The sequence below is a fragment of the Artibeus jamaicensis genome, unplaced genomic scaffold (assembly GCF_021234435.1).
Source record: "Artibeus jamaicensis isolate MK-2021 breed Jamaican fruit bat unplaced genomic scaffold, CSHL_Jam_final contig_781, whole genome shotgun sequence".
Taxonomy (NCBI): Eukaryota; Metazoa; Chordata; class Mammalia; order Chiroptera; family Phyllostomidae; genus Artibeus; species Artibeus jamaicensis.
In genome coordinates, this window is record NW_026521968.1 from 7,166,320 (window position 1) to 7,193,385 (window position 27,066).

The following is a 27,066-nucleotide window of genomic DNA, read 5'->3' on the forward strand; positions in this document are numbered from 1 at the left end:
GGAGATGGGGGGTTGCTGCCCTCGTAAATTCACCAAAAATATCGTTTCACTCTTTCCCACTCAATCTCTTTCGAACAATTGTGACTGTTCAAAGTTATACCTTAGAGTTCAATCTTTGTGTGCAAATCTTTGACTCCTGTCAAAATGTAAAATATGTGCAACAAATTTTAAACAATGATCAGTTGTTTACATCTCAGTTCTTGTATTCAGAAAGTGGGATCCATGGATGAGGGCTTCAGGAGGCCTGTGAATTCCCCGATATGGAATGGACTTTTCCAGGAAAAGGGGCCACAGTTTTCCTCATGATCTATAAGGGATTTAGGCCTCCAACTTTGTGAAGGTTAAGTGCCTGAGACCAAGGAAGAGAGAGGTGATGGGAAACTTGGAGGAAAGCTGGGGCAGAGGGTGGAAGACAGGAATTGGAAAAGGGTAGGGGGAAGGTGATGCCAGATGATCCCTGAGTGCTTCTTTACACCCACCTGAGAGGCTTGGGACACTGATTGGAAAGGCCAGGCTTCTCTCTACTGGTCTCCCCGCCCTCCCACCCCCTCCCCGAACTGGCCAGGGACCCTGAGGAAAGAGAAAGCAAAAAGCTGAACACTTCATTGAAGTTAGCCCCCAACCAAAGTATCTGTGGGTCGGTAAGTAGGAAGGGCCTGGCCCCACAGTTACAGGACTGGGGTACGGAACAAGATGGTTCGGCCCAGATATGCTCCCAGGCTGTCGAGCATGTCAGAATCCTGCTGGGAAGACTCCCTGGAGCTGGTAAGGAGCTGAGGGAAGGCAGATCACAGGGCCTGCAGCTGAACCAGCAGGTTCTACCAGGACTCTTGGCAGTCCCCGGGTGAGACCATGGCAAGTGTATTAAGCACTCAGGTTCTAACTGGCTTTGAACCACACCAAGCAGGTACTTACCTTCTGGGTGTCTTAGGTGGCAGGTAAAAGGGTCTCCTTTCCCGTCACCCTAGAAGACTGGACAGTGGAGGCTAAACGGGAGAGGAGAGTAGGGGTAATCTGATTTTACAGGCCAGAAGTCCTGGGACCAACACTGACAGGAGTGTTAGGCGTCCAGGACCGTCTTGGTGGAGGAGTCTGGTGCCCCTCCCCACTCAGGCAAGTCGGAGAGCTGATTCCCCTACCCCACCCCGCCAGCCTCTTCCGTGGGTCTTCTTGGCCCCAGGAATTATTCCACTACCACACAGTCTGGGAAAATTGGCTTACTACAGGGTCTAGCCTGGGGCTGGTCCTGCCCTTTACTCCAGGAGGATGGACAGATGCAGGAACAGAAAAAGGGGCTTGTGTTCACCTAGGGATTTCAGGGATTGTGAACTGTCCCCAACCAGGCAGTTTCTTCCGTGTCTTCGGGGGGGGGGGGGGGGGCGGGGGCGGGAAGAGTCAAGGCCCCAAGTTATGTAATGGCAGCGAGATCGTGACTGGTGGGAGCGGGAACTCGAGTGCTCACGGCAGCCCTGGAGGGCTGCGCGGGAGTGAGACCGAAACCACTCTCTTCCACTTTCTCGATATTATTTCCTGGGAAGAGTCGGACCTTGCAGACCCGGAGCGGAGAGAGATACCCAAACCCCTGTACCAGCAGGGTGGAGGGTGCCTGAGCACACTGCTCAGGGTGGTTCCACAGAGACCTGCGACCCTAACATTGAAGCAAACCTATTGCGACCTCTAAAGGTGTCCGCAGCGAGCACCTCGCGCGGGCTCGTTGGTCTAGGGGTATGATTCTCGCTTCGGGTGCGAGAGGTCCCGGGTTCAAATCCCGGACGAGCCCTAGTTTGAATTTTGCGGAGAGTAGGGCACTCCTGGGTACTTGCTATTGAAGGTATTTAGGACTCGCACGGGCCTGGAGCGGAAGTGCAGAGAGCACTTTTGTTCTGAGTGGACACCCTGAAAGCAGGAAGAAGCATACGATGCGAAGTCCTCCCGGACGTGCCCAAAACACCGGACTAGGCTGGACAACACATTCTCTCTGCCCCGCTGTTTTCTGCTTGGTGTGCCTGTTTCCGGCTTGGCTGGTGCTGGTCAACCTATGGCTGCGGACGACAGTAGAAAGGGGTGGCGCCTATTCAGGGGTGTTTCGGAGAGAACCCTGGGACTCGGAACTCAGTCTGTCTCGGTAGCTCCTCGTTTGTCCTTCTGGGGATTCGTGCTCAGTTGTGGTTCAGAACAGAGGTCCCCAAATTTCTTGACAACAGGGGCGGGTTTTTCCAAGGACGAGCTGGGGAGCGGTGTGGGGCGGCGGGAACGGGAGGCAGAGCTCAAGCGGTGTGGGTCGGGGGCGGAGTTCGGGCGAAGTTCTATTGCGGCTCTGTTCCTAACAGCCTTTGGATCAGTATCTGTTCGTGGACGAGGGGTTAGGGACCCCTGGTTTAGAGCGTGGCTAGGTTTCCGGTCCGTATTTCTCAGGGGTTGGTGAGGCATAATCCCTGGGAGCCTCGCCTTAGCACGCTGTGCTCAGGAGAAATCAGATCAAGGATTTGCAAGGCCCGCTACTTGCCACCCTCCTCGTTAGTATAGTGGTGAGTATCCCCGCCTGTCACGCGGGAGACCGGGGTTCGATTCCCCGACGGGGAGTAGCGGAGCTGTTTTTTTTTTTTCTTTCTCCCCATTTCTTTGAATCCTACATATTTAAAAAAAAGTACTCATCCTGAGCCCTGAGATGGTGGTTAAAAGAAGTCGAGACTCCTTTTAGAAAATAAAGGGACTCCGGGCGGTCCTTGGTACCAGTGGCCGCAAGAGTTGGAGGTTGGCAAGAGTTAGCAAGTTGCACTGGGTGCTACCCCATGGAAGGGACAGCGCGCAGGGCTGCAGCCCCCGGATGCTCACACCTTTCACTGGACGGCGTAGAAGGCCTGCGTGAGGGTGTGAGCGGAGATGAACAGAGACTGATAGCAAAGGGGAAGCAGCGCAGTGGGTCTGCCAGGTGGGATTTGAGGAGTGCATCATCTCGCCTCCAGCACCAGCAGCATTTCTCTGTCCTGTGGTCTCTTGGAAGGGGGTGAGGTGGCCAACTTTGCTGCGCATGCCTTTGCACCGGGCACCCTAGTAACAAGTCTGTTAGGAGCTCTCAGAGTCCTAGTAAGTGCCATTCTCTACATGAAAGGCTTAATCTTCATGGGGAAATTGGGTGTTTGCTAAGTATTCCAGGATCTACAGTTATGGTCATTCATGCTCCAAAAGAAGAGGAGATGGAAACTTTAAATGAAATGTCTCACATGCTCGGGGATCCAGGTTTTGTGGTATTTGCGACACTTGTGGTCATTGTGTCTTTGATATTAATTTTCGTGGTGGACAGACGAACATTCTCTATACATAATCTGTTTTGTGAGCGGAGCGTTTTCTGCCTCCTGTGTTAAGGGCCTGGCCATTGCTATCTATCAAAGAACTGTTTGCTGGGAGCCTGTGCTGAACACGCCCATCGCCTGGGCTCTGCTGCTGAGCCTCATGGTGTGGGCGGGCCCGCAGATCAACTACCTGAACAGGGCCCTGGACATACTCAACACTTCCATCGTGACTCCAGTCTACCAGATCTTTATGTCAGCTTTAACTGGTTCAGCTTTTCTTTTCCAGGGGTGCCAGGGTATGCCTGTTAATGTCACTGGTACTTTCGCTTCTGTACAATCATTGTGGGAATATTTTTGTGATATGCCCTTAAAGACCTCAGCTTTTAGTCTAGCAAGCCGTCCTTCCTGTGTCTTTTCGAAGAGTTGAAAAAGCAATGAATGGCAATCTCGCTTGTATGTATGAAGTTCTTAATAATAATGAAGAAAGTTTAACCTGTGGAATTGAACCTGGGAGAACTGATGAAAATATCTCCCAAAGAAATGAAAATTTGACCGCTTTTGAAGAAAGATGTACTTATACCCTGGCTGGTGTAGCTCAGTGGATTGAGTGTGGGCCTGCAAACCAAAGGGTCACAGGTTTGATTCCCAATCAGGGCATATGCCTGGGTTGAGGACCAGGTCCCCATTTGGGGGCATGTGAGAGGCAACCACATATTGATGTTTCTCTCCCTCCCTTCCCTTCGCTCTACAAATAAATAAATAAAAAGCCTTTAAAAAGAAAGATGTAATTAGAAGTTTAATCTGTAACTGTTGTTATAAGGTGAATTTGAATTTCAAAAAATAGTATCCATTATGTTTTTTAAAAAGTCTTTTTTGGGGACTTCTGCCAAGATGAAGGTGTAGATGGACATGCTATCCCTTCTCTCACAACCAAGTTTAAAAACAACCAAGTTTTAGCAACAAAAACGCAGCCAAACCACAGAAAATTGAACTATACGGAAGTCTAACAACAACGAACCCTTCAGCCAAACCTGTAAGAGAGGCAGAGCCAGCAGCAGAGCAGGGTCGAGCAGGAAAGGTCCACCGGACCAACCCAGGCACGCCACCCAGGCACGCCAGCAGCCATGGGCGGATCCCAGGTGTGGAGAAGCAGGCGGACCCACTGAGGGCGCAAGGCGTTGGACCCACTGAGGGTGCAAGGCGTTGGACCCACTGAGGGCTGACCATGGTCACACATTCGGTGCAGATAAACCAGTGGAGAAGCTAGCGGTGGTGAGACAGACGGGGCAGGCCCCAGGAGCGGGAAGCAGCAGAGGGGACGGCTATTGTCCCTCTCTGACCCCGCCCCCACATACAGCATCACAACCTAGCGCTTTGGTGGCCCCGCCCTTGTGAACACGTAAGGCTCTGCTCCTCATACATAACAGCCAGGAACAGATCAAAACATGGGTCAAGAACAACTCAGAGCCCCAGAGCCGATAAATCTAAGCGATGAAGATATAGCAAAACTCTCAGAGGCACAGTTCAAAACACTGGTGATCAGAATGCTCACAGAACTGGTTCATTTTAGTAACAAATTAGAGGAACAAATGAAAGCTAAACTAATTGAGATGAAGGGAAACGCACAGGAAACCAATAGTAATGGAAAGGAAACTGGGACTCAAATCAAGGGAGCGGACCAGAAGGAAGAAAAAAAATGACCAAACAGAAAAGAATGAAGAAATAAGAATTTAAAAAAATGAGCAGAGGCTTAGAAACCTCCAGGACATCTTTAAACGTTCCAACATCCGAAATATAGGGATACCAGAAGGGGAAGAGGAACAGCCACGAGTGGAAAATTTATTTGAACAAATAATTAAGGAGAATTTCTCCAATCTGGCAAAGGAAATACACTTCCAGGAAATCCAAGAAGCTCAGAGAGTCCCAAAGAACTTGGACCCAAGAAGGAACACACCAAGGCACATCATCATTACATTAGCTAAGATCAAAGAGAATGAGAGAATCCTAGAAGCAGCAAGAGATAAGGGGACAGTCACCTACAAAGGAGTTCCCATCAGACCGTCAGCGGATTTCTCAAAAGAGACCTTACAGGCAAGAAGGGGCTGGAAAGAAGTATTCCAAGTCATGAAATCCAGATACCTACAACCAAGATTGCTCTATCCAGCAAAGCTTTCATTTATAATGGAAGGGCAGATAAAGTGCTTCTCAGATAAGGTCAAGTTAAAGGAGTTCATCATCACCAAGCCCTTATTATATGAAATGTTAAAGGGACTTATCTAAGAAAAAGAAGATAAAAAATATGAACATTGAAAGGACAGCATACTCACAATTATTAACAATCACACCCAAAACAAAAGCAAATTAAGAGGACAGATAGATCAGGAGCAGAACCATAGAAATGAAGATCACATGGAGGGGATCGCAACAGGGGAGTGGGAGGAGGAGAAGAGGGAAGAAGGTACAGAAAAGTAGCATAGATGGTAAGTAGAAAATAGATGGGGAGAGGGCGAGAATAGTAGGGGGAAATATAGAATCTAAAGAACTTGAGACAGGTGGTCATAAACTAAAGGGAGGAATGGTGGGGGAGGGGTGTGCAGGGTGGAGGGGAATGAAGGGGGGAAATATAACAACTGTAATGGCATAATCAATAAAATATATTTTTAAAGCCTTTTTTATTTATTGGGAAAGCTATTGTGTTTATATCATTTATACTCAGAGTAAAAATAAGATAAATATATTGATCATTTCTTATAATTTAGTATAAATAGTAGTTTGATTTAGGGTACGTACGCTAGTTTTTGGATAAGAAGAAAAGTAAGTCAAACTAGAATAAAATAATGCTTCACAGGGGAGCAGACATTTGTCCTCTAACTTTGAGAATGCACCTGAGCCCTGGCCAGGTAGCTCAGTTGGTTAGAGCATTGTGGCAATACGCTAAGGGTGCACAAATGAGTGGAGCAACAAATTGATGTTTCTCTCTCTATCTCTCTCTTTAAAAAGTAAGTTTAACTAAATTTTTTTTTAATGTATACAATTTCAGCCGTGGCTGGTGTAGCTCAGTGGGACTCCCGGTCCAGGGCACATGCCTGGGTTTCGGGCCAGTTCCCAGCAGGGGGGGACTCATGAGAGGCAACCATACACTGATATTTCTCTCCTTCTCTCTTTCCCTTCCCCTCTAAAGATAAATAAATAAAATCTAAATAAATAAAAAAATAACACTAAAAAAAGTATACAATTGAAGTGGTAAGATAGTTATGCCATTTCAGGAATGAATGGGGTCCTTATCAGGAAGGGCAAGCATGAGAGGAAAGTTGTGGAGAATTAAGGGTCCATGTCACTAATGTCATGGGGGAGCAAGTTTGATAGGGTTTGATAGGGTGGGAACCCTCTGAAAATCAAAACTCAGGTTGTAAATTGATATTGAAATTTGGAGGGCACGGAATATTATGCTGAGAGGTTTTACAACGTGTAATCAAACCATTTTTTACCCAGATAACATTATCATATCTGTGCTTCAGCAAGTTATCAGTGCCGACAAGAAGAAAGATTTTGAGACAAATTGGGGCAGAGGATAACATTTTTAATAATCTAAATGAGTAGACATGAGTATCTGTAGCAATGAAAAGGGAAGCAAAATAAAAGGGCCTTTCAGAGGTAGTATTTATGGGATTTGGTTAAAGATGTACTATGAGGTTCGAAGATATGGGAAAATTGAATATTGTTATTATAGTTTTATTTCTGCTTTTATTGAACGTACATTGATATCAACTGGGAGGAGTATCAAAAAAAGAAGCAAGTTTTAGGAAAAAAGATGAAAATTTTGTTAGGGATAAAATTTAACTCTAAAAAGACTAGACTTTATTGTCACTTAGTTTCTTGCTCCTATGATGGGAATGGGGGAAATTGTCACAGGAGGGATGATAGAATAGAAAAAGAATGAGTTTTGTGTTTTCAACTCTGAGAAGCACCTACATTTAAGATATTCCCATTGCCTATTGGAGGAAAAGCACAGTCACTGAAGAAGAAAAAAAATTGACCACATTAAGAGAAGAATCAGGAAAATAAAGTGTAATGAAAATGAAATGAACATAATTTTAAGGAGGAGGACTTTTATGACCAAATGATACAGAGAGTGTACTTTGAAATACTGAAAAATAATCTAGTGTTGTGAAATTCCATCCAACTAAAGGAAATTGGATGACAGGTTTGACTTGATATTTAAAGAAAATCCAGTGGTGTACATGTTAAATTAAAACGCTATATATAATTTCCTATTTAAATAAAGAAAAGAGAAGAGAGGAGTATCAATAGTTTGTCCTGACTCTTGAGCTCACATTCTAAACTTTATGTTTATGTCTTACTTCAAGTAACTTGCATTGTGGCTAAATTGGCCATTATTTTCTCCATTCAATATATTTATTAGTCATTATTCTCACCGTTCCGTAGCCTTATTAAATGTGTTCCTGGACGATACATTTAAAAACACAGGTGGGCAACAGCACAAAACCGTACAGCTCGTGTAATCCGGCTACCAGCCTTGCTCCTGCGTGATGCTCCCTCCCTGACAAAAAGGCGCGTTTCCAGTCTCAGCTTGAAATTGAGCAATCAGCTTCCTACCCAGTCACTCGCGGTCCTGAGCCCGCGCTCGGGGCCAGCCAGGGAGTTCAGACCAGGTTTTCCTGTTCCTTCCGCCTCCCCTCTTTTGTGTCTGTGGACGCGGCTACCAATCAACACTGAGCCCCAGATCCCAAGCGGAGATTACAGCTCCCTCGTCTCGGTGTGGAGCTCAGAAGGGGCCATCGCACCGGGGTCTCGGGGAGCTGCACACCTTAAACAATTATTTATGCGTGGCACTGGGGCCAAGTTGAGGAACCTTAGGGGAAGAAAAGGTGTTTTTGTTTTTTAAAAAGAGAGGGAGTTGCGTTGGCCGGGAATCGAACCCGGGTCAACTGCTTGGAAGGCAGCTATGCTCACCACTATACCACCAACGCCAACGGGAGAGCAGCCCTTTTCTGAGCTACTTAAGGCTTATACAGGTTGTTGTGATTGTGGCCTGTATTGTGATTCTGGGATCAAATTGGGACGCAGTAGTATGGATGCGAATCCGTCTGATATAAAAGAGGGACGCCTCTTATTTTCCGAACGCTCACCAGTGAGAGTCTGGACTCCATCACCGCTAGTGCGCTCCAATTACACCATGAAAGACGATGTGATTATGCCCAGTCTACAGATGAGAAACCTAGGTAAAGGGCTTTCTGAGTCTCTGGCAGAGTCGGGATTAAATAAAAAATTCGTCTAAGGTGCCAGAACTACGGCGACACCGTAACGGCTTTATGATCCCCAGAAATAAATCCTGAGACATAAAATCGCTTCTGTACTGAATGAGATCAATATGTCCCAAGGTCAAAAAATTGGGCTTTAACCCAAGTGTCGCTTAAAGCACACTTTGTCCGGAATAGGAGGCAACTCCTTAGTGCGGGCATCTAACTCAGAGAACCAAGAAGACAAAATCTTAGGGGAGGGGCTTAAGGGTAAAACTCCGCCCCCTATTGTTCACTAAGTCTGTCCACTGGATCTGTCAAACCCCGTGAATAGAAATGTCTTCTGGTGAGAGGGCGATGTGCCTGAGCCCAGGTAAGGGGGCTGCGATGTTCAAATCACGAGGTCACAAAAGCTAAATGTGTTCAGTATCTAGTAAGTTTGCAATAACAGTTTTCCGGAAAGGGGGGAAAAATACAAAACTGGTTTTATCTAATAAAACCAAAATTGGTTTTATTAGATAAGAACTATATAAACCTCAGTGTTTCCGCAATTTTCTTTTTTAAAGTGTCTGAATTTTCTGCTAAAATACAAATTTTGGAACTTTTATTTTCACCTTAACTCCGTCAAATCAACCAATTACAATAATAATCTCTTTAATCTCATAGATATTCTAGGTATACTAACACAAAAATTGTTCATGAACAGTCCCCAATTCTGTTCACAAAATGTATTTGGAGAAATAAATATTCTATATGGGAAAGAATAGAGTAATAATGAATAATTTTTAAGTACAGTAATAGTAATTTATACTCATGTCCTAAACCAATTTAAATTTTGGCAGTTTAACTCCCAGTAGTGTCCATAATCTTGAATTCCAGTATTTTTAATACTGGAAGATTAATTATATTCTATTATCATAATAGAATATAATTCCACAATTCTTATAACTATAATTTTAATGATCACCTAAAATTCGAGGAACTCTATAAATTACAGTAGTTCCACCTTCTCCACAGCTTGGCTTTCAGAAGGAGATTTTAAATAATCGCAGTCAACCATGGCCTGAAAATATTAAATAGAAAATTACAGAAATACTGGGTTGGCAAAAAATTCCATCACATTTTACCGTGAAACAAAAGACACGTTTTTCACTTTCACCAGTAACTTCACTGATTTGGATATTTTGAGTATGTTGGCTCTCTCCTGCTATTGGCTTCAAGTGGGTAGAGGCCAGGGATGCTGCTAAACATCTTCCACTGTGTAAGGCAGCCCCACAGCAGAGAATTATTCGGACAAAATGTAAATAGTACCAAGAAACTTCACAAACCACTTTTGACACATTCAATCAGTTACAGTACCTTCTCCATACACTGCACAAATCTTTTTTGTGTGTTTTAATTGCATTTTTACCTTTCTTGAAATAATAAAACATATTTTATTCCATCTTCAATATTAAAATGGCTGCACAAAAATTCACTAATTTTGATGTTTTTTTAACGTACACTGATATGACATGACAGCTGTCACAAAACATTCTAACAAAATTGTTTGGCATGAAGTTAAAGACAACTAAGCACTACTAGAGCCATCATATGGAAAAAAACATAATGGACTTTTTAGCCAACCCAATATAAAAATTCGTAAGTTATTGTAGAATTGTGCACCTGAGACTTGTATAATTTTGTTAGTCAGTGTCACCCCAATAAATTCAATAAAAAGATACTAGGCTTTCTTTCATATAAAAAATCAACAACAATCTATAAGAGCTAAAAACATTATCTTTTAAATTGCTCATAGTTCTGACTAGCTTAATGAAATCTGGTGCCACCCACTTTGTCCCGCTGGGATGTGAATCAATGTTTGGTCATTCCTTAGTGTCTGGGGGGGACTGGTTCCAGGACCCCCTTGGATACCAAATCCTCAAGATGCTCAAGGGTATATAAAATGGTGTACTTGCATATAACATGTGCACATTCTCCCATATACTTTAAACTATCTGTAGATTACTTATAAAACCTAATATAATGAAAATGCTTTGTAAATAGTTGTTATACTGTATTGCTTAGGGAATGATTACAAGGAAAAAATCTGTACATATTCAGTACAGATGCAACCACATAATCATCTTGTGCCTAATTTCATAGTACATTCATCAATAACATAACTTTAAAAAAAGATTTTATTTATTTTTAGGGAGAGGGGAAGAGTAGAGAAGGAGAGAAACATCATAGTATGAGAGAAATCTCCATTGGTTGCCTCTTGCACACCCCCAACTGGGGACCTGGGTCTGCAACCCAGTCATGTGCCCTGACTGGGACTCAAACCAGTGACCTTTCAGTTTGCAAACCAGCACAAAACCTGAGCCACACCAGCCAGGTTGACATAATGTTTTTTCTTATAATATATTTTATTGATTATTCCATTACAGTTGTCCCATTTCCCCCCTTCATTCCCCTCCACCCTGCATACCCGGGCCCTCTTTAGTTCATGTCCATGTGTCATAAGTTCTTTAGCTTCTACATTTCCTACACTACTCTTGCCCTCCCTCTATTTTCTCCCCACCATCTATGCTACTTATTCTCTATACCTTCTCCCCTCTTCTTCTCCTCCCACTCCCCTGTTGCTAACCTTCCATGTGATCTCCATTTCTATGTTTCTGCTCCGGATCTAGCTGTCCGCTTAGTTTGCTTTTGTTTTAGGTGTGATTGTTAATGACCGTGAGTTAACTATTCTTTCACTGTTCATATTTTTTTATCTTCTTTTTCTTAGATAAGTGCCTTTAACATGTCATATAGTAAGGGCTTGGTGATGATGAACTCCTCTAACTTGAACTTATCTGAGAAGCACTTTATCTGCCCTTCCATTCTAAATGAAAGCTTTGCTGGATAGAGCAATCTTGGATGTAGGTCCTTGCATTTCATAACTTGAAATACTTCTTTCCAGCCCCTTCTTAGAAATCAGATAACTGTCTGACGGAAACTCCTTCGTGGATGACTGTCCCCTTACCTCTTGCTGCTTCTAGAATTCTCTTCTTCATTTTAATCTTGGCTAATATAATTATGATGTGCCCTGGTGTGTTCTTTCCTGGGTCCAAGTTCTTTGGGACTCTCTGAGCTTCCTGGATTTCCTGGAAGTGTATTTCCTTTGCCAGATTGGAGAAGTTCTCCTTAATTATTTGTTCAAATAAATTTTCCACTCGTGGCTGTTCCTCTTCCCCTTCTGCTATCCCTATAATTCGGATGTTGGAACGTTTAAAGATGTTCTGAAGATTCCTAAGCCTCTCCTAATTTTTTGAACTCTTATTTCCTGATTCTTTTCTGCTTGGTTTGAGAAACTTCATTGATTTGAGTCCCAGTTTTCTTCCCATCACTATTGGTTCCCTGTGCATTTTCCTTCATTTCACTTAGTGTAGTCTTCATTTTTTTCATTTAATTTGTGACCAAAATCAACCAGTTCTGTGAGCATCGTGATCACCAATGTTTTGAACGGTGCATCTGATAGGTTGGCTATCTTTTGGTCCCTTAAAAGTATTGGCTCTGGGGTTTTGATTTGTTCTTCTGTTTGAGCCATAATTTTTTGGTCAGGTCACACCTGTTATGTATGAGGGGTGGTGCCTTAGGTGTTCTGGGGGGGGCGGGGGAATGGCAACCCCTGTTGCTGGGTTGTGATGCTGTATGTGGGGGCAGGGGTCAGAGAGGGAACAATAGCACTTGCTCTGCTGTCTCTGATTTCAGTCCCCTCTGCTGCTTCCCACAAGCAAATGGGGCCCTTCTAGTGCTGGTTTCCGGGTGGGTTTGCGCACATTCTAGGACTTTGTGGGTCTCTCCAACAAACTGTCCTGTGAGGCTGAGAGTCTCTTCTGGCACCTTTTCAGTTGGTGCTTTTAGGCTTTATTTCCTGTAGCTGGGGCCCTGGACTACATGGTCTGTCTCACTGTCCATTTTCGTCTGGTTTATCTGCACGTGAGTGTGTATCAGCCAGCCGCCTAGTTCACTTCACTGGGTCTGCTCGTTTTTTCCTCATGCCCTGGGTCTGCTAGCCTGGTGCTACCTGCGCACCGAGTTTGCCAGCCACCACTTTTTCCTGCTGTGACCCCTCTCCAGCAGCCGAAGACTTCACTCCTCTTACTGGTCTGAATGAATGGTTGTCGGACTTTCATACAGTTCAATTTTCTGTCTGTTCTGGTTGTGCTTTTGTTTCTAAATCTTTGTTGTCCTTAATTTTGGTTGTGTGAGGAGGCACATTATTTCCACCTATACCTCCATCTTGGCTGGAAGTCTCATAATGTTTTTTAAAAATAAATTTGATCCGCATTTGGTTGAATCTGTGGACGCAAGACCCATGGATATGGAGGGCCAACTGTATGTATTAATACTATGTTATACCTATGCATACATACATACCTTCTTCACTTAAAGCCTTGGAAGGCTTTACAGCTTCTCTTTGGCAGATCTGAATTTTTGGTTTCACTACTCTTATGTGTTGAGGCCATTATAAAGTACAATAAGGGTTATTTGAACAGTTGATCTGATAATCAAGATGGCTACTAAGTGTGGGACCTGTGGGTGGACAGGGTCCTAGAGGAATGGGGCCTGGAACTCCAGCAGGATATGGCAGAGGGAGAGGTGAGCATGAAGGTCCAAACAAACAAAAACATTTTAGATGTGACGTCTGGCTTTCGTTGCAGTTTGTTTGTGTCTTTTCTTGTTTAGATACCTATCTTTGAAATTCTTGCATTTTAGTAAGAAAGCTACCTTTTTATAGATGTTAGCAGTTTATTGACCTAATATCTGTAAATGGTCTGTTTAGGCAGGTAAAATTGTGTAATGCAGTGTTTTAAAATGAATTTTTAATTTTTATTTCCTTTAAAAAAAACTGTATAACGTCCCTCAAGGCAGTATACCTTGTGCCACTGAACTTCCAAAGCATACCTGTTTTGTTTTGTTTTTACTGTGCTTCAAATAAATAGATAAAATAGTCTAAAAAAAAAAGATGGCTACTAAGTGACTAACTCGTGGATAGCATATATATATATATATGCACATATATATACATACAGTTGGCCCTCTGATAAAGCATTTTATATCATGGATTAAACCAACTGCAGATGATATTTTGATCAGCCAGCCACCACTGGGAGCAGTTGCTTTGCCCAGGTAATAACAGCATTGCTCTGGTCTAATTTATACAAAAATGTAAAATTAGGGACTTCTAGTCAAGATGGAGGCATAGGGAGGTAAACACGCCTTGCTTGCACGCACAACCGTGGCAAAAAATACAGCTACACTACAAAACAAATATCACCCAGAATTGTCAAAAAATCGAGTTGTGTGCAAGTCCGACAACCAAGGATTTAAAGAAGCCACATTCATCTAAATGGGTAGGAGAGGTTTGGAGAGGCATGGAGATGGGAATGGGATGTCCCACATCCTTTTGTGATGGATGAAAAATGGGAGGGATACCTCTGGAGTGAGAGATCCCAGCCCCAGTCCAGACCACCCAACCCAGGGTTCCAGTGCCAGGAAGATATGTCACCATGGCTTCTGGCTATGAAAACCAGTGGGGGTTGGGGTGATGGAAGAAACTGTGGGATTCTCAAGAGATTCCTTTTAAACGGCCCACAAATGCGCACATCCACCCCCTCTGGGATTCAGCACCAGGGCAACAGCTGGAAGGGCACCAAGGCCATATGCAGGAAAAGTGAAGTACGAGTGTCAGGAGTCACCTTCCTTCTGGGCAAAACTGCAGAGTCCAGGTAGCAGCATTGTCCCCTCTGTGAGCCCTCCCCAACACAGAGAAACAGAGCAGTGACACGAGTTGCCCTGCCCTGTCAATTACCTAACACTCTGCCCCGTACAACTTAACAGGTGCACTTTTCTACAGCACACCACACTGTTAAGACAGGGAGTCAAGGCCGCTCTACCTGATACACAGAAACAAACACAGGGAGGCTGCCAAAATGAGAAGACAAAGAAATATGGCCCAAATGAAAGAACAGAACAAAACTCTGGAAAAAGAACTAAATGAAATGGAGATAGGCAACCTATTAGAAGCAGAGTTGAAAACTCGTTATCAGGATGCTCCAGGAACTCACTGGGGATTTCAACAGCATAAAAAAGACCCAGGCAGAAATTAAAGCTGCATTAAGTGAAAGAAAAATCTCCAGGGAACCAACAGTGGAGGGTATGAAGCCAAGAATCGAATCAACTATTTGGAACACAAGGGAGGAAAAATCATTCAATCAGAACAGCAGAAAGGAAAACAAATTAAAAAACAAAAACAAAAAAACACGAGGATAGGCTTAGGAACCTCTGGGACATCTTTAAATGTACCAATATCTGAATCATAGGGGTGCCAGAAGGAGAAGAAGAGCAAGAAATTGAAAACCTATTTTAAACAATAATGAAAGAAAACTTCCCCAATCTGGTGAAGGAAATAGATGTACAAGTCTAGGAAGCACAGAAATCCCAAACAAGATGGACCCAAAGAAGACCACACTAAGACTCATCATAATTTACATGCCAAAGTTTTTTTTTAATATAAATTTATCTTTAGAAGGGAAGGGAAGGGAAGGAGAGAGGAAGAGAAATATCAATGGATGGTTGCTTCTGGTGTATCCCCTGCTGGGAACTGGCCTGCAACCCAGGCATGTGCCCTGACTGGGTATTGAACCATGATCTTTTGGTTCATAGGCCTGTGCTCAATCCACTGAGCTACACTAGCCAGGGCTTAAAATGCCAAAGTTTAAAGATAAAAAGAGAATCTTAAAAGCAGCAAGAGAAAAGGAGGCAGTTCCCTACAAAGTAGTTGCCATAAGACTGTCAGCTGATTTCTCAAAAGAAACTTTGCAGGCAAGAAGGGACTGGCAAGTATTCAAAGTGATGAAAAGCAAGGATCTACACCCAAGATTACTTTATCCAACAAAGCTATCATTTAGAATGGAAGGACTGATAAAGTGCTTCTCAAACAAGGTAAAGCTAAAGGAATTCATCACCACCAAGCCATTATTATATGAAATGCTAAAGGGAATTATATAAAAAAGGAGAAGAAGATCAAAACAATGGCTAATAAATTCACAACTATCAATAATTGAATCCAAATAACAAACTAAGCAAACAAGCAGAACAGGAACAGAATCACAGAAATGGAGATCATTTGGACGGTTATCAGTTGGGAAATGGGAAAGTGGTGGGAAAGGTATAGGGATTAAGAAGCACACATTGTTAAGTACAGAATAGAAAGGAGGGTGTTAAGAACAGTATAGGTAATAGAGTAACCAAAGAACTTATATGCATGACCCATGGACATGAACTAAGGGGAAGGTGATTTGTGGAGGGAATGGGGGTACCAGGTGGAGGGGGGCAAAGAGGAAAAATTATGTGTAATAGCATAATCAATAAAATATATTTAAAAGAAAAATATATAAAATCATATACTTTAAAAAATCAGCTGCAGGTCAAAAATATTCAGGGGGGGAAGCTACAATTTTGCTGAAATGTACTATATAGTGAGGTCTACAATGGCTGCAGGATTGTGTCTGTGTTGGACATGTGCAAATCTTTTTCTTGTCACTATTTCCCACTGTGTAGGATTTGGTACTATTTGCACCTTCAGGCATCATTGGGGGATAGTTTTGGAACCATCCCTGGTGGGTAAGGGGGACTACTATACTAAACAATCTTCTAAAGATAGACATTCTGGTTATCTGCACTTTTTTTCTTATTATTTAATATGTTACCATGAGCATCTTTGTACATTCTTATTTCTTTGCCTCTTCTGAACTAGATACATGACATAAATTCCTAAAACTCCGGTTCCAGGGTTAAAGGCAGAATTGGGGTCGCCTGCACTAGCCGACACCCACCTGCATCTGCTGGAATCCAGGCCTCACCCTCCCCTCTGCTCTGCTCCCTGGCCCAGTCCCCACCTTCTGCCACTCTGAGCAGTCACTATGTCATGTGCACCAAGATGGGGACAGGCAACTGCCTGGCCATTTTTGCGGAAGTTTTGTGCTGAAATTGAGAACTACTGATAATTTAGCAGGGCAACGACCCAGGATTTCAGGCGACCTAAAGAGGAAGGCATATGAGGCAGACAGTAGACAGGCAGTCCTGTGCCCCCTTGCTGCCTGTCCAAACCAGAACATCTTGCCCAAATTATTTTATAAGGAGGTACAAAACAGTAAGTTTCTAATTCTATCTTTCCTTCTACAGTGATTAGTTGACACTGGTTCACAAAGAAGGTCCTTTTCTCATCCACTTGGGGCCAATTGACTTATTAGTCATAATAATAATTAACGTCGAGAGCTTACTGTGTGCTAGACACTGTTGAGTGCTTTAGCGACCTTACTTCATGTAATGACAAAGAAACCTGCAAGGCAGTATGAGCCATGCCCACTTTAGAGCTGACACGCAGAGGAATTGAGCATTTTGCCCAGCAACCCAGATTGCAAGTGACAGGGCTAGGGGCCACCCCGTAACACCTAAACCTGTGGTCTTGCTGCTACGTCCTGCTGCATGCTATTCCTTTAAAGCTCATCTGACGAGTGACTACATAAGGTCAGGGGCCCTGGGGAGGGAAGGATGATTGTAAAGTGTGACTTACTGTCCGAAAGAGCTCTGGGTATATTAGGCATTAAATATTGCTGGTCTACACACCAAACCCAGCTCACAGACTTGTTTGGTGACTTATTTGCCAACATTTACAACTCAGTAAATTTCACATGTAAGTCCAAGTTTCTAGATTCTCTTTAGAAATGGAAAGATCTGTCCATACTTAGGCTACACTTTCATGTAGTAATAACAATCAATTAATGCCAAGCAGCCCCTTCCCCATTCACGCATGTACTGTGCCACCCTCACCACTACTCCCTGTTGTATTCCCAACACTGAAGCAGAGCTTCAGTTGTTTTACTCATGCCTTGCCTAAATATACCATCTTAGCATGTTTTCTAACCTGGTATTCAAAAAAAAGCTGGTTTTTTTGTAAAGACAGCACATTAAATTCCCATCTTGGTCCCTTTTGCCTCAAATACAGAGTACCAAGAGCAAAAAATATGAAAAATAGTGAAATAAAAAGCCATAACTGACTTAGAAAAAAACAACTCAGTGCCACAAATTCCAGGTCTTTAATGGAGCTGATGGTACAGATATGCAGGGCCCCGAGTCTGCAAGTGGGCAGCAGCAACCCAGTTAAAGTCCGATAGGGAAACAGGGACTGACTAAGGACAGGGAGCACACCCAGGTTTCTTCCCAGCCCATCAAATAGTCCTGAAAGGCCAAATATCTTCTGACATAAGATGCAAGCAATAATTTAAAGATTCCAGAGGACAGAGGTACCATATTGGATCTACCAGAGATACTCTACCCATGTACTATGTCCCACTATAGGTTCCAGAAAAGTCTCCCTTCACTAGGTCCTGAGGACTAAAGTATACTGCAAGTGATAGAATTTTTATAAAGCTTTTCATTGGCTAGACTCTCTATGCCAAATATGTTGATAAAGGCACTGCAATTGAAATGGGCCCCTGATCTGGGGAAGTGGAATTGGTTTTACCTTCAGTGAAAACCTCCAGAAGCAAAATGATTTTTCACAAATGGCAGCAGGGTGGCCATGATCCTCAAATACCTATGGATACATCATCATGCACAAAATTTATGACTTTTTAAATTAATCGTGGGCTCCCCAGAATGAAACTGTAAGTGACTGTGACACACACCTATTTCTTCCACCACACCCCCTTGCTGCTTTAACTGTTGTGGCTGGAAGAGATATTCACTTTAGCAGCCTCCTTGCCGTAGCCATGTGACACATTTTTAGCCAAAGAGAAATCTATTTCTCTTTGGGTACTTCTAGCAAGGCTTCAGCTTTTCCTGATAAAAGAGACAGAGACAGTTGGCAGCTGCCTTGCAATCATAAGGGAAATGTTAAGAGAGTCACAGAGAGGGTGATCCAGATCTCTAACATGGTTCATTTCCTGAGCACACTACCTACTTTTTGATTTCTTGTTATGTAAAATGCTCTCTATTGTATATGCCATTGTAAACTGAATTTCCTGTCACTTGCAGCCAAAAACATTATGAACTGATCTAGAAATCCATAAGGAATTACTTGATTTATATTTGCTTAAGTCATATGAAATTTATGGTTTTTGTAGGTCAAAATGATTGACTGTCAGCATTCTGCATCATTCGCAGGCTGCTTCCTTTAGGAGAAGCAGCCGAGGCTGCAGTGCTGCTGTGTGGTTCCTTGTCCTTGTCCAGTAGGAGAAAAAGACTTTCTGCCCAGCATTCTGGAGCATTCTAAAATTCCCACTAAGTGGCCCCCTTAGGTCACATGCTTATCCCTGAATCAATCACCATGATCCTGGATGATCCTGGATGAAAAGGTGTTGACTGGTGTAAATCAAACAGGATCCACTCCTGGACCTGGGATAGGGTCCACTTCCTTCCCCCAAAACTCTAGGTACTTTCAGAGAGTGGGAATCACTCAGAGAATGGACGCTGGCTAGATAACCACACGGTCTACTGCAAAAGGTCTTCATCAGGTTAGGTGTTTTGAGTTGGCAGCAACAGAAACAAACAACACAGAATGGGAGATAGACAAATTAGGGTTTTATTATCTGAAGAAAGAGGATACAAATATCCGCTAGCTATTTTATAGATGGTCCCAAAATGTATTTATTTAACCCAATAATGAAATTCGACTTCGAAAAGAGCAGAGAAGAAGTGAGCATGGCAGGAAGGTGAGAAGTGAGAGCCAGTCCAAACAAGGCGGCCTTCATCAGGAGATGTGCAGAGAAAGGTCTGCTGGTGGGAAACTCCTATGAGGAATGTGAGCGAAGACTTTAAAAAACAAAATAGTAATGACAAGAATAAACGCACAAGCAAACGAACAAATAATGTAACAGAATGAAGAGTCCGGAAATGAATTATGCATCTACGATGACTTCATTTATCAAGGTTGCATTTGAATTCCACTGGGAACGGTGCAGTTTGCTTAACAAATGGTGCTGGCATAACTGGCTCTCCACCTGGCAGAAAACAAAGTTAGACTCTAGTTCATACTTACACAAGGATACATACCAGCTATAGTAAAGATATATATTTTAAAAAAGAATATGAAAATATTTGGTTGGGGAGCAAAGGACACTTTCCTAACTCAGAACCCTAGGGGGCTGCAGCTCTCATTGCGCCTCTTCCATTGGGCCCCCATGGGTAACGTCATGGTATATCTAGCCAATGAGAATTGAGCATGGACGCGCGCTCGGCCAATAGGGCCAGAGCGGGAGATTTGAAAGGACCTCAGCAGGGGCGCGGCCGGGACGATTCAGTCGTTTGCTAGCGCCCAGGAGGTTGGCTGTGCCACGGGTCTCGGGTGAGCTGACCTTTCGCTGCGGGAGAAGGCAGGTGATCAGGCAGGTCGGGGGTCCGATGGGCGGGCCCTCTCGCACACAGTTCAGCTGCTGAGTGCTCCAGGGTAGACAGAGTGTCCTGGAAAATGGTGGGGCGTGTAGCAGGGCTGGAGTGTCAGGACCAGGGTCTGGCTGAGCCCTAATGCGGTCAACGCGTTGACACACTGAGTTTCCCCAGCCCCAGGCAATCGCTTTCAGCTAGATCGGTCCTACCCTTCCCTTTCTCGCTCTCTCTTTTTCCTGCTTCTCAGGACTCTGTTTCCCTTCTTTGCTCAGCTCTCCTCCCCCTTTCCTTCTAGGGATGACTCAGAAGGAGAACGCCTACCCCTGGCCCTACAGCCGGCAGATGGTAAGGGCTTTCCCACTTACCCTCCCCTTCCCGCACGGTGAGTTCCGGCTTGGAGATTTGAAGTCCTGCAGAGGGCGATATTCTAAGCACGTTCTTCTTTGTTATTTCTCATGAGTTTGCTGACAGAACTTGGTCTGGTTATTTGCAGACACATCCTGTCAAGTGTCGCCAACTTCCATCTGACCAGCCTGTGAGGGCCTCTGCAGGGCTGAACCTACTTGTTATATACAAATGATAACTGAGACCGAGCAGGCAGGGTTGGGCTCTCAGGCCAAGATTTTCACCCCTTGTCCTGAAAATCCTGAAAAAAATAGACTTAATAATTTGGAATTTATTTTAATGACTGCTGTGGGATAAGGATCTAAATAGAAGGTGTCCCAACACCTTTCATCGAAGAGTTTATCCTCTGATTTGAAACGCCACCTTTATTATTATATTCAATTCCGACATATATGTGGGTCTGTTTCTTGACTCTTTTGTTCAACTTGCTTATTTGTAAATTCTATACTGATATCACAGGGAATAGGTTCTAAGGGGCACTGAGGCTTTCTTCCTCTTGGTTAAAGAAGAAAGAAGGAGCCACACAGTCTTTGCTCCATTTGTAGGGCTTGGGTATTCTGGAGGGTCCATCTTCCTTGTCCACCAGCTCCCTCCCTCAAGAAACACTGAGTGAGGCTGGCAAAAGTGGAGGCTGAAGGAGAAACCATTGTCATTTTTACATTGGTCACTCCCAAAAGAAAGTTTTGTATATTAACCAGAATTTGAAAATGAGAAGTGGTCCAAGGCCATCGGAATATCCCTCAGTGTCCCTAAAGCCTATTGTTGCAAAGGGGTAAATGCTGGTATTTGCTGAACATTCAAGGCCTCAAGGACCTTATCTAAGCCTTAATAGAGTGAGATTTGGGGGGAACTGTGAGAATGTCCCTGTGCTAAAACTCCTTGAACTGTGCATGTTCATGACCCCAGCCCTCTACTGCCTCCTGGGGTGGAGAGCTGGGTGAATCAGACGAGTTATGGACAGGACTATAGGGGCTGGACAGCTTCATGCCTGAAAATGTGGTGTGGGCCAGGGCCAAAGAGATGAAGTGTTAAGTGTTGGGGCAAGTTTTTGCTCCTTATCTTAAGCTGACTTAGCTTATTTATTGGTACCCACTAATATGGAGTTCTGAGCAGATTCTTGAGGCTGAGTAGCAATGTTGTGGTCTCAGTGTTCCTCTGTGAACTGGTGTTGGGTGGGTGGGTGGCTCTATAGCAACTACTGAAATGCTGCTTGCAGCACATTCCAACCTGGTCACTGGGACAAAGGCATCCTCAGAGCACCCTGTGCTCCTTCCTTCTCAGGCTCCATCTGGCCTGAACACCCTACCACAAAGAGTCCTCCGGAAGGAGCTTACCACCCCATCTTCGCTTGTCCTCATGAGCTGCTCCAATGCCCACCCCACAGGTAACGGGGACAAGGGGAAGAGGATTGACCTGAGGGGGCTAGAGTCTGGGGAGGGAGCAGGGATGAAAATGTTAAAGGACAGCCTCAACTAACCTGTGCTTTTCATAGCTGCTGCTGGCCAGGACAGCTGTGGGACACCCAACTCAATGTAAGTGCCCAAGCCATGGAGTGGCAAGAGAGGGGGTGGGGCAGTGAACAGGTAGGAAATGAGGGTGCTAGAAGGTAAGGGCAGGAGGGTTAGGGATGCAGGCAAGAAAGCCTGGTCTATCTTCAACTGCCCTGGAAGAGAAATGGGATTGAGGGAGGGATGAGCTCAAATACCAACACCTCAGGTGAGCCACAAACCCATGCTCAGCTGCCTTCCCCACACTCTCTAATTAGGCGGACCTTCACAATTGACGACTTTGAGATCGGGCGTCCTCTGGGCAAAGGCAAGTTTGGAAATGTGTACTTGGCTCGGGAGAAGAAAAGCCGTTTCATCGTGGCACTCAAGGTCCTCTTCAAGTCTCAGATAGAGAAGGAGGGTGTGGAGCACCAGCTTCGCAGGGAGATCGAAATCCAGGCCCATCTGCAGTACGGTCATGCCCTCTGAGCCAAAGTCCCTCTGCTCCCTACCTGCCCCACCGCTTTAAACCCCATCACACCCAGACTGTTTTCTCTGCAGCTGTGGCTACTTAGAACCCTTGATCTCTCATTTCCACCCAGAGCCTTGAATCCGGAGAGCTGTCTCCAGTTCCCCCTTATCACTTCCAGCCCTGGTGTCCCCAGCCTGGTCCACGTCTGACCCCAGTTTGCCCTGTATGGACCTGTCGTCTTTCCCATGCCATGATGCGGCCTGAGGCCTCCTATGTTTCTTCTCTCAGGCATCCCAACATCTTGCGTCTCTACAACTATTTCTATGACCGTCGAAGGATCTACTTGATTCTGGAGTATGCCCCCCGAGGGGAGCTCTATAAGGAGCTGCAGAAGAGCCGCACTTTTGACGAGCAGCGAACTGCCACGGTTGGGAAGGGGTGGGCACCTGGGATGCCTGCAGCGGGCTTGAAACTGCGGGGGATGCTTCTTGCAGCTGGAGGTCCGCCCTTGTCTAACCGCCTCTTGTTGGCCTTCCCAGATCATGGAGGAACTGGCAGACGCATTGATGTACTGCCATGCGAAGAAGGTGATTCACAGAGACATAAAGCCAGAGAATCTGCTCTTGGGGCTCCAGGGAGAGCTGAAGATCGCTGACTTTGGCTGGTCTGTACACGCCCCCTCCCTGAGGTATGTTGTGCCAGGAGGCCAGCCATGGGTGCGAAGCTGGGGCATTCAGAACAAGACCACTCCAGATCTTGTGGCCCGGGAACATTTGGGTTTGTCCTCGTGTAGATACACAGACACAACAGTATTTTTACAAAAGTAGGGGACTCACCAATTTATTGCCCAGATTTCTTATTCAATACATTGGGACTGTCTTGCCATATTGAGAATACTCCTACATCATTTTTAATGGCTTTTTAGTATTGTATAGGAGAGATGAAATGCAATTTATTTAAGCAGGACATACCTGATAGCCATTCAAGATATCTCCATCTTTTCCTTTAATTCTAAGGTGAACATTGCCGTCTTATCTGATTATTCTAAGACACATCCCTCTGTGGAAATGGTGAGGCAGGCAGTGTGTAAGCCCACCTCTGGGGCTTTGGTTTATAGCTTCACCTCAATGGTACCCCAAAACCCTGTTAGAACCAGGCTGGAACACTCCCCTGCTGCACCCCAGGGGCTCACCTCCCTGTTGTCAGGCAGCCTGAGAGGACAGGCCCTTTGTCTCTGGCATCCCTGCTCACTCCCCGCCCCATCCAGGAGGAAGACGATGTGCGGCACCCTGGACTACCTGCCGCCAGAGATGATTGAGGGGCGCATGCACAATGAGAAGGTGGACCTGTGGTGCATCGGGGTACTCTGCTATGAGCTGCTGGTGGGAAACCCCCCCTTTGAGAGTGCTTCGCACAATGAAACATACCGGCGCATCGTCAAGGTGGGAGGGTTGACCCCAACTGCCTGGCTGGGGCTTTGTGCTGGCTGGGGAGATCCGGGGGCCGGGAGTGCAAAGAATGTAGTTGTAAGGACCACGTAAGTCTCCAGATAGAATGGGCAGTCGGGGAGAAAGCAGCCGGGGTGAAACTAATGAGTCCTTTCTTCTATCTCTACTTCTGCAGGTGGACCTGAAGTTCCCCTCTTCTGTGCCCGTGGGAGCCCAGGACCTCATCTCCAAGCTGCTCAAACATAACCCCTCAGACCGACTGCCTCTGGCTCAGGTCTCAGCCCACCCTTGGGTCCGGGCCCACTCTCGGAGGGTGCTACCACCCTCGGCCCTTCAGTCTGTCTCCTGAATCGTCCCTGTCATTTACTCAGTTATATCTATATTTTGTATGTTTGTATATGTGTAGTTGGAAGGAGGGGTCTCTGGCCTGTTCCCTTATCTGTCTTCTACCTCCTTTTTATTTAATAAAGGCTGAAACGTTTTATAATGATGAGTATAGATGTTTACAGGTGGAGACTTCACTGGGGAGGAAGCTGGTCCCCTACAGGGAGGAGGGTGGGGAGTTGCCTGCTCTGGACGCCAGGGACTCCTACCGCATCGTGCCCCTGGTAGCAGCTGCCCTCGGCTCTGATACTGGCCTGGTCAGTGGCCAGCCACCTTGCCCCCACTGTCTTTACTTTCCCCTGCTCTGATTCCCAGAGTCTGGACCCACTGGGGACCTGGGCTCTGCTCTGCTAAGCCTGATCTCTGCCCACCTCTCACTTTTCACTCTCAACTGCCTGACCTCTAGTGTTTCTCCTGGTTCAGTCCCTGCCAACCTAGGAGCAACTGAACAGTGCTGTTCCCTAGAAGTTGTCCTGTTCTCTTTGTTTTATTGCTCTGGTCAGGATCTGATACAGGAGTCAGTAGAAGCAGTACAGATGGTATCTCATTTCTGACTCAGGTTTCACTGTTAAATAGATTGTTTGCGGTAGGTTCACCCTCATTTTGCAGGTAAAGCAACTGAGACACATGATCTACCAAAAGTCACACAACTAGTAAGGGGAGCCCAGTTTTAAAACTTCATATTTAATACTGTGCTAGAATGGTATAATCTTGCCTTTTCATAACACACACATTTATTGTATATGTATATATATCACAGAAGTGGAACAAGAATTACAGTTTTTGCTGTTATTAAGTATAGCCTAAAAAAAATCCTTTATCAGGTTAAAGTAGGCCTGTTCTCTTTTTTTTGGTAAGGGTTTGGGTTGTTAGTATCAGTAGGTGTTCACTTTTCATCAAATGCTTTTCCTGTATTGATTCTTTGCTCTTTTAATCATTGTGGTGAATCAATAAATGTTTTTATTTTTATTTTACCTCAGTTTTTCATGCTGTATTGGATTCCTAGAGCCTCAGTAATAAAACACGACAAGCTTGGTGATCTAAAACCACGGAAATTTACTCCAGCAGGTCCAAAGTCAAGGTGTGCACAGTACCACACTCCCTTTGACGGCTCTAGGGAACATCTTTACCTCTTCCAGCTTCAGGTGGCTTCAGGCTGGCTGTGGCTGCATAACTCCAGTCTCTGCTTTCCTCTTCACATGGCCTTCCCCTCTTCTGTCTCTGTCTCTTCTCTATGTCAAGGACACTACTCATTTGATTTATGACCCACCCAGAGCCCAGGATGACCTCAAGATCCGTAATTACATCCACATAGACACTTTGCCCAAAAAACTGCACATTCATGTGTTCATAGGACATAGACATCATGGGGGCACAATGCAACCCGCTAAATGTGCCCACAGATGAACACAACTGAATGCTGTTGTAAGACCAAAAGGGAAAAAGACAGTCTGCCCATTTCTCTTTTCCCAGAGACATCTAATTCTGAGTCTTTGCTAATTTGTTTTACTTTACTTTTAGTATTTACCATCCATTTCTAAATCACATGCTTCTGTTGCTATTTCACAAATTCTCAATTTTAAGTATTACCTATTGTTTACCTGCTATAAAATTTAAGGATTAATTCTTTTACCCCTTTGCCACTATATCTATGCACACGTCCTGTCCCTGCATCCTGACATAGTTATGTCATACTTTCAGTTAGATTTACTGATTTGACAATGGTTATTGAGTGCCTTTGACATTCCAGGCCCCATTCTAGAGGCTGGAAGTAAAGCAATGAATAAAATAAAATCCTCTGTGCTCATGGATCTTGCTAATCTAGAGGATCAATGCCCACTGTTTGTATTATCATGAGATGCTAGCCAAGCTGACTCATGTGGCATTCTAGTATTTTCCTTATGTAACTTTTGACTGTCCCTGAAGTTGTCTTGTTGGCTCAGTCCCCTGCATATAGGTCACTAATCCATCTCCGAGTTCTTCGGTGAGGGCAGTTCTTCAACGTTAAAGCTATTGATGTCCATCAGAGTGTCATTTCATTGCATCATACAGGCCTGATACAGTATTTTGTATCAATATTCTCTAATTACTATTATGAATTGTTCTCTGATCCAGGAGTATTTCAAAGGTATCTTTAAAATTCCAAACACATGGGCTCTCCCTTGCCCCATTTTCCTTCACCCTCACCACCACGCCTGCTGTGCAAGTGCACTGTGCTTGTTTCAATTTACACAAATTAAATGAGTCAATTCACTCATAAATAATGTAAGGTGAAACTCCCCTTTCCCAATTAAACTAACACCAGTTTGATAACATCTTTCTAGTCCTCTTCCTTTGTATTTACATTTCTATCTATATGCTCCTAGAAAACAGCTTTTTTTTTTCTTAGCATGTGGGGATTTCTTTAATGTAAATAGCATTGGCCTGTACGTGTTGTTTCGTCACTTCCTTTTTGCCCTTATGATGCCTTAGAAGACTCTATGACAGTCTGGGTAGATGTGCTCTGTAAAACTGCCACACTGTAGTCCTCATTATGAACATTCTTAGGTTCTTTAAAAAGCCATTCTGTTGATGGACATATAGACTATCTTCAGTGTGTTGCACTATGACCATGTCTTTTACATGCTCTCTTGTGCGCCTATGTAAGGACTTCTCTGGGGAAGATCTGGAGAAGGACACAGCGCTGCTGGGTGGTAAGGTACACCTTGGAAACGTTCAATAGACGACTTTGCCCAATTGCTCTCCAAGGTGGTGGGGCAGCTCACACTCCTACCAGCTCTAATGGAGGGTATCCGCTTTCCCGCACCCTGCTCTGGCGTGTTGGCTTTTCCACTCCCCAAGTCACCAAAGCTCCTGGAGCATATTGAATTTGTTTCCACCCCAGGGCCTTTGCACTTG

At 44.6% G+C, this 27,066-nt stretch overlaps 1 protein-coding gene, 3 non-coding genes and 1 pseudogene across 8 annotated transcripts; 4 read left to right on the forward strand and 1 right to left on the reverse strand.

Moving 5' to 3' along the window:
* The first annotated feature begins 729 nt into the window (after positions 1–729).
* LOC119063595 (magnesium transporter NIPA2-like) lies at positions 730–3,980 on the forward strand (annotated as a pseudogene).
* Positions 1,709–1,780, forward strand: TRNAP-CGG (transfer RNA proline (anticodon CGG)). The gene has a single exon. It is a non-coding gene; the product is annotated as a tRNA-Pro (tRNA).
* Positions 2,512–2,583, forward strand: TRNAD-GUC (transfer RNA aspartic acid (anticodon GUC)). The gene has a single exon. It is a non-coding gene; the product is annotated as a tRNA-Asp (tRNA).
* A 4,232-nt stretch (positions 3,981–8,212) lies between the features above and the next one.
* On the reverse strand, positions 8,213–8,284 carry TRNAG-UCC (transfer RNA glycine (anticodon UCC)). Its single transcript has one exon. It is a non-coding gene; the product is annotated as a tRNA-Gly (tRNA).
* An 11,563-nt stretch (positions 8,285–19,847) lies between these two features.
* AURKB (aurora kinase B) lies at positions 19,848–25,099 on the forward strand. 5 transcript variants are annotated; one of them, XM_037164993.2, is made up of 9 exons: positions 19,848–19,931; positions 20,268–20,317; positions 21,659–21,761; positions 21,870–21,909; positions 22,143–22,334; positions 22,625–22,763; positions 22,876–23,024; positions 23,604–23,778; positions 23,960–25,098. In XM_037164993.2, the coding sequence occupies exons 2-9, from the start codon at positions 20,270–20,272 to the stop codon at positions 24,131–24,133; spliced, it is 1,020 nt and encodes a 339-aa protein (XP_037020888.2). In that variant the 5' UTR covers positions 19,848–19,931; positions 20,268–20,269; the 3' UTR covers positions 24,134–25,098. The 5 variants fall into 5 exon arrangements, with proteins under 5 accessions (XP_037020888.2, XP_037020890.2, XP_037020889.2 ...); XM_037164995.2 differs by having other exon boundaries at positions 19,894–19,959; positions 23,960–25,099; XM_037164994.2 differs by having other exon boundaries at positions 19,897–19,971; positions 23,960–25,099.
* Positions 25,100–27,066: the final 1,967 nt, after the last annotated feature.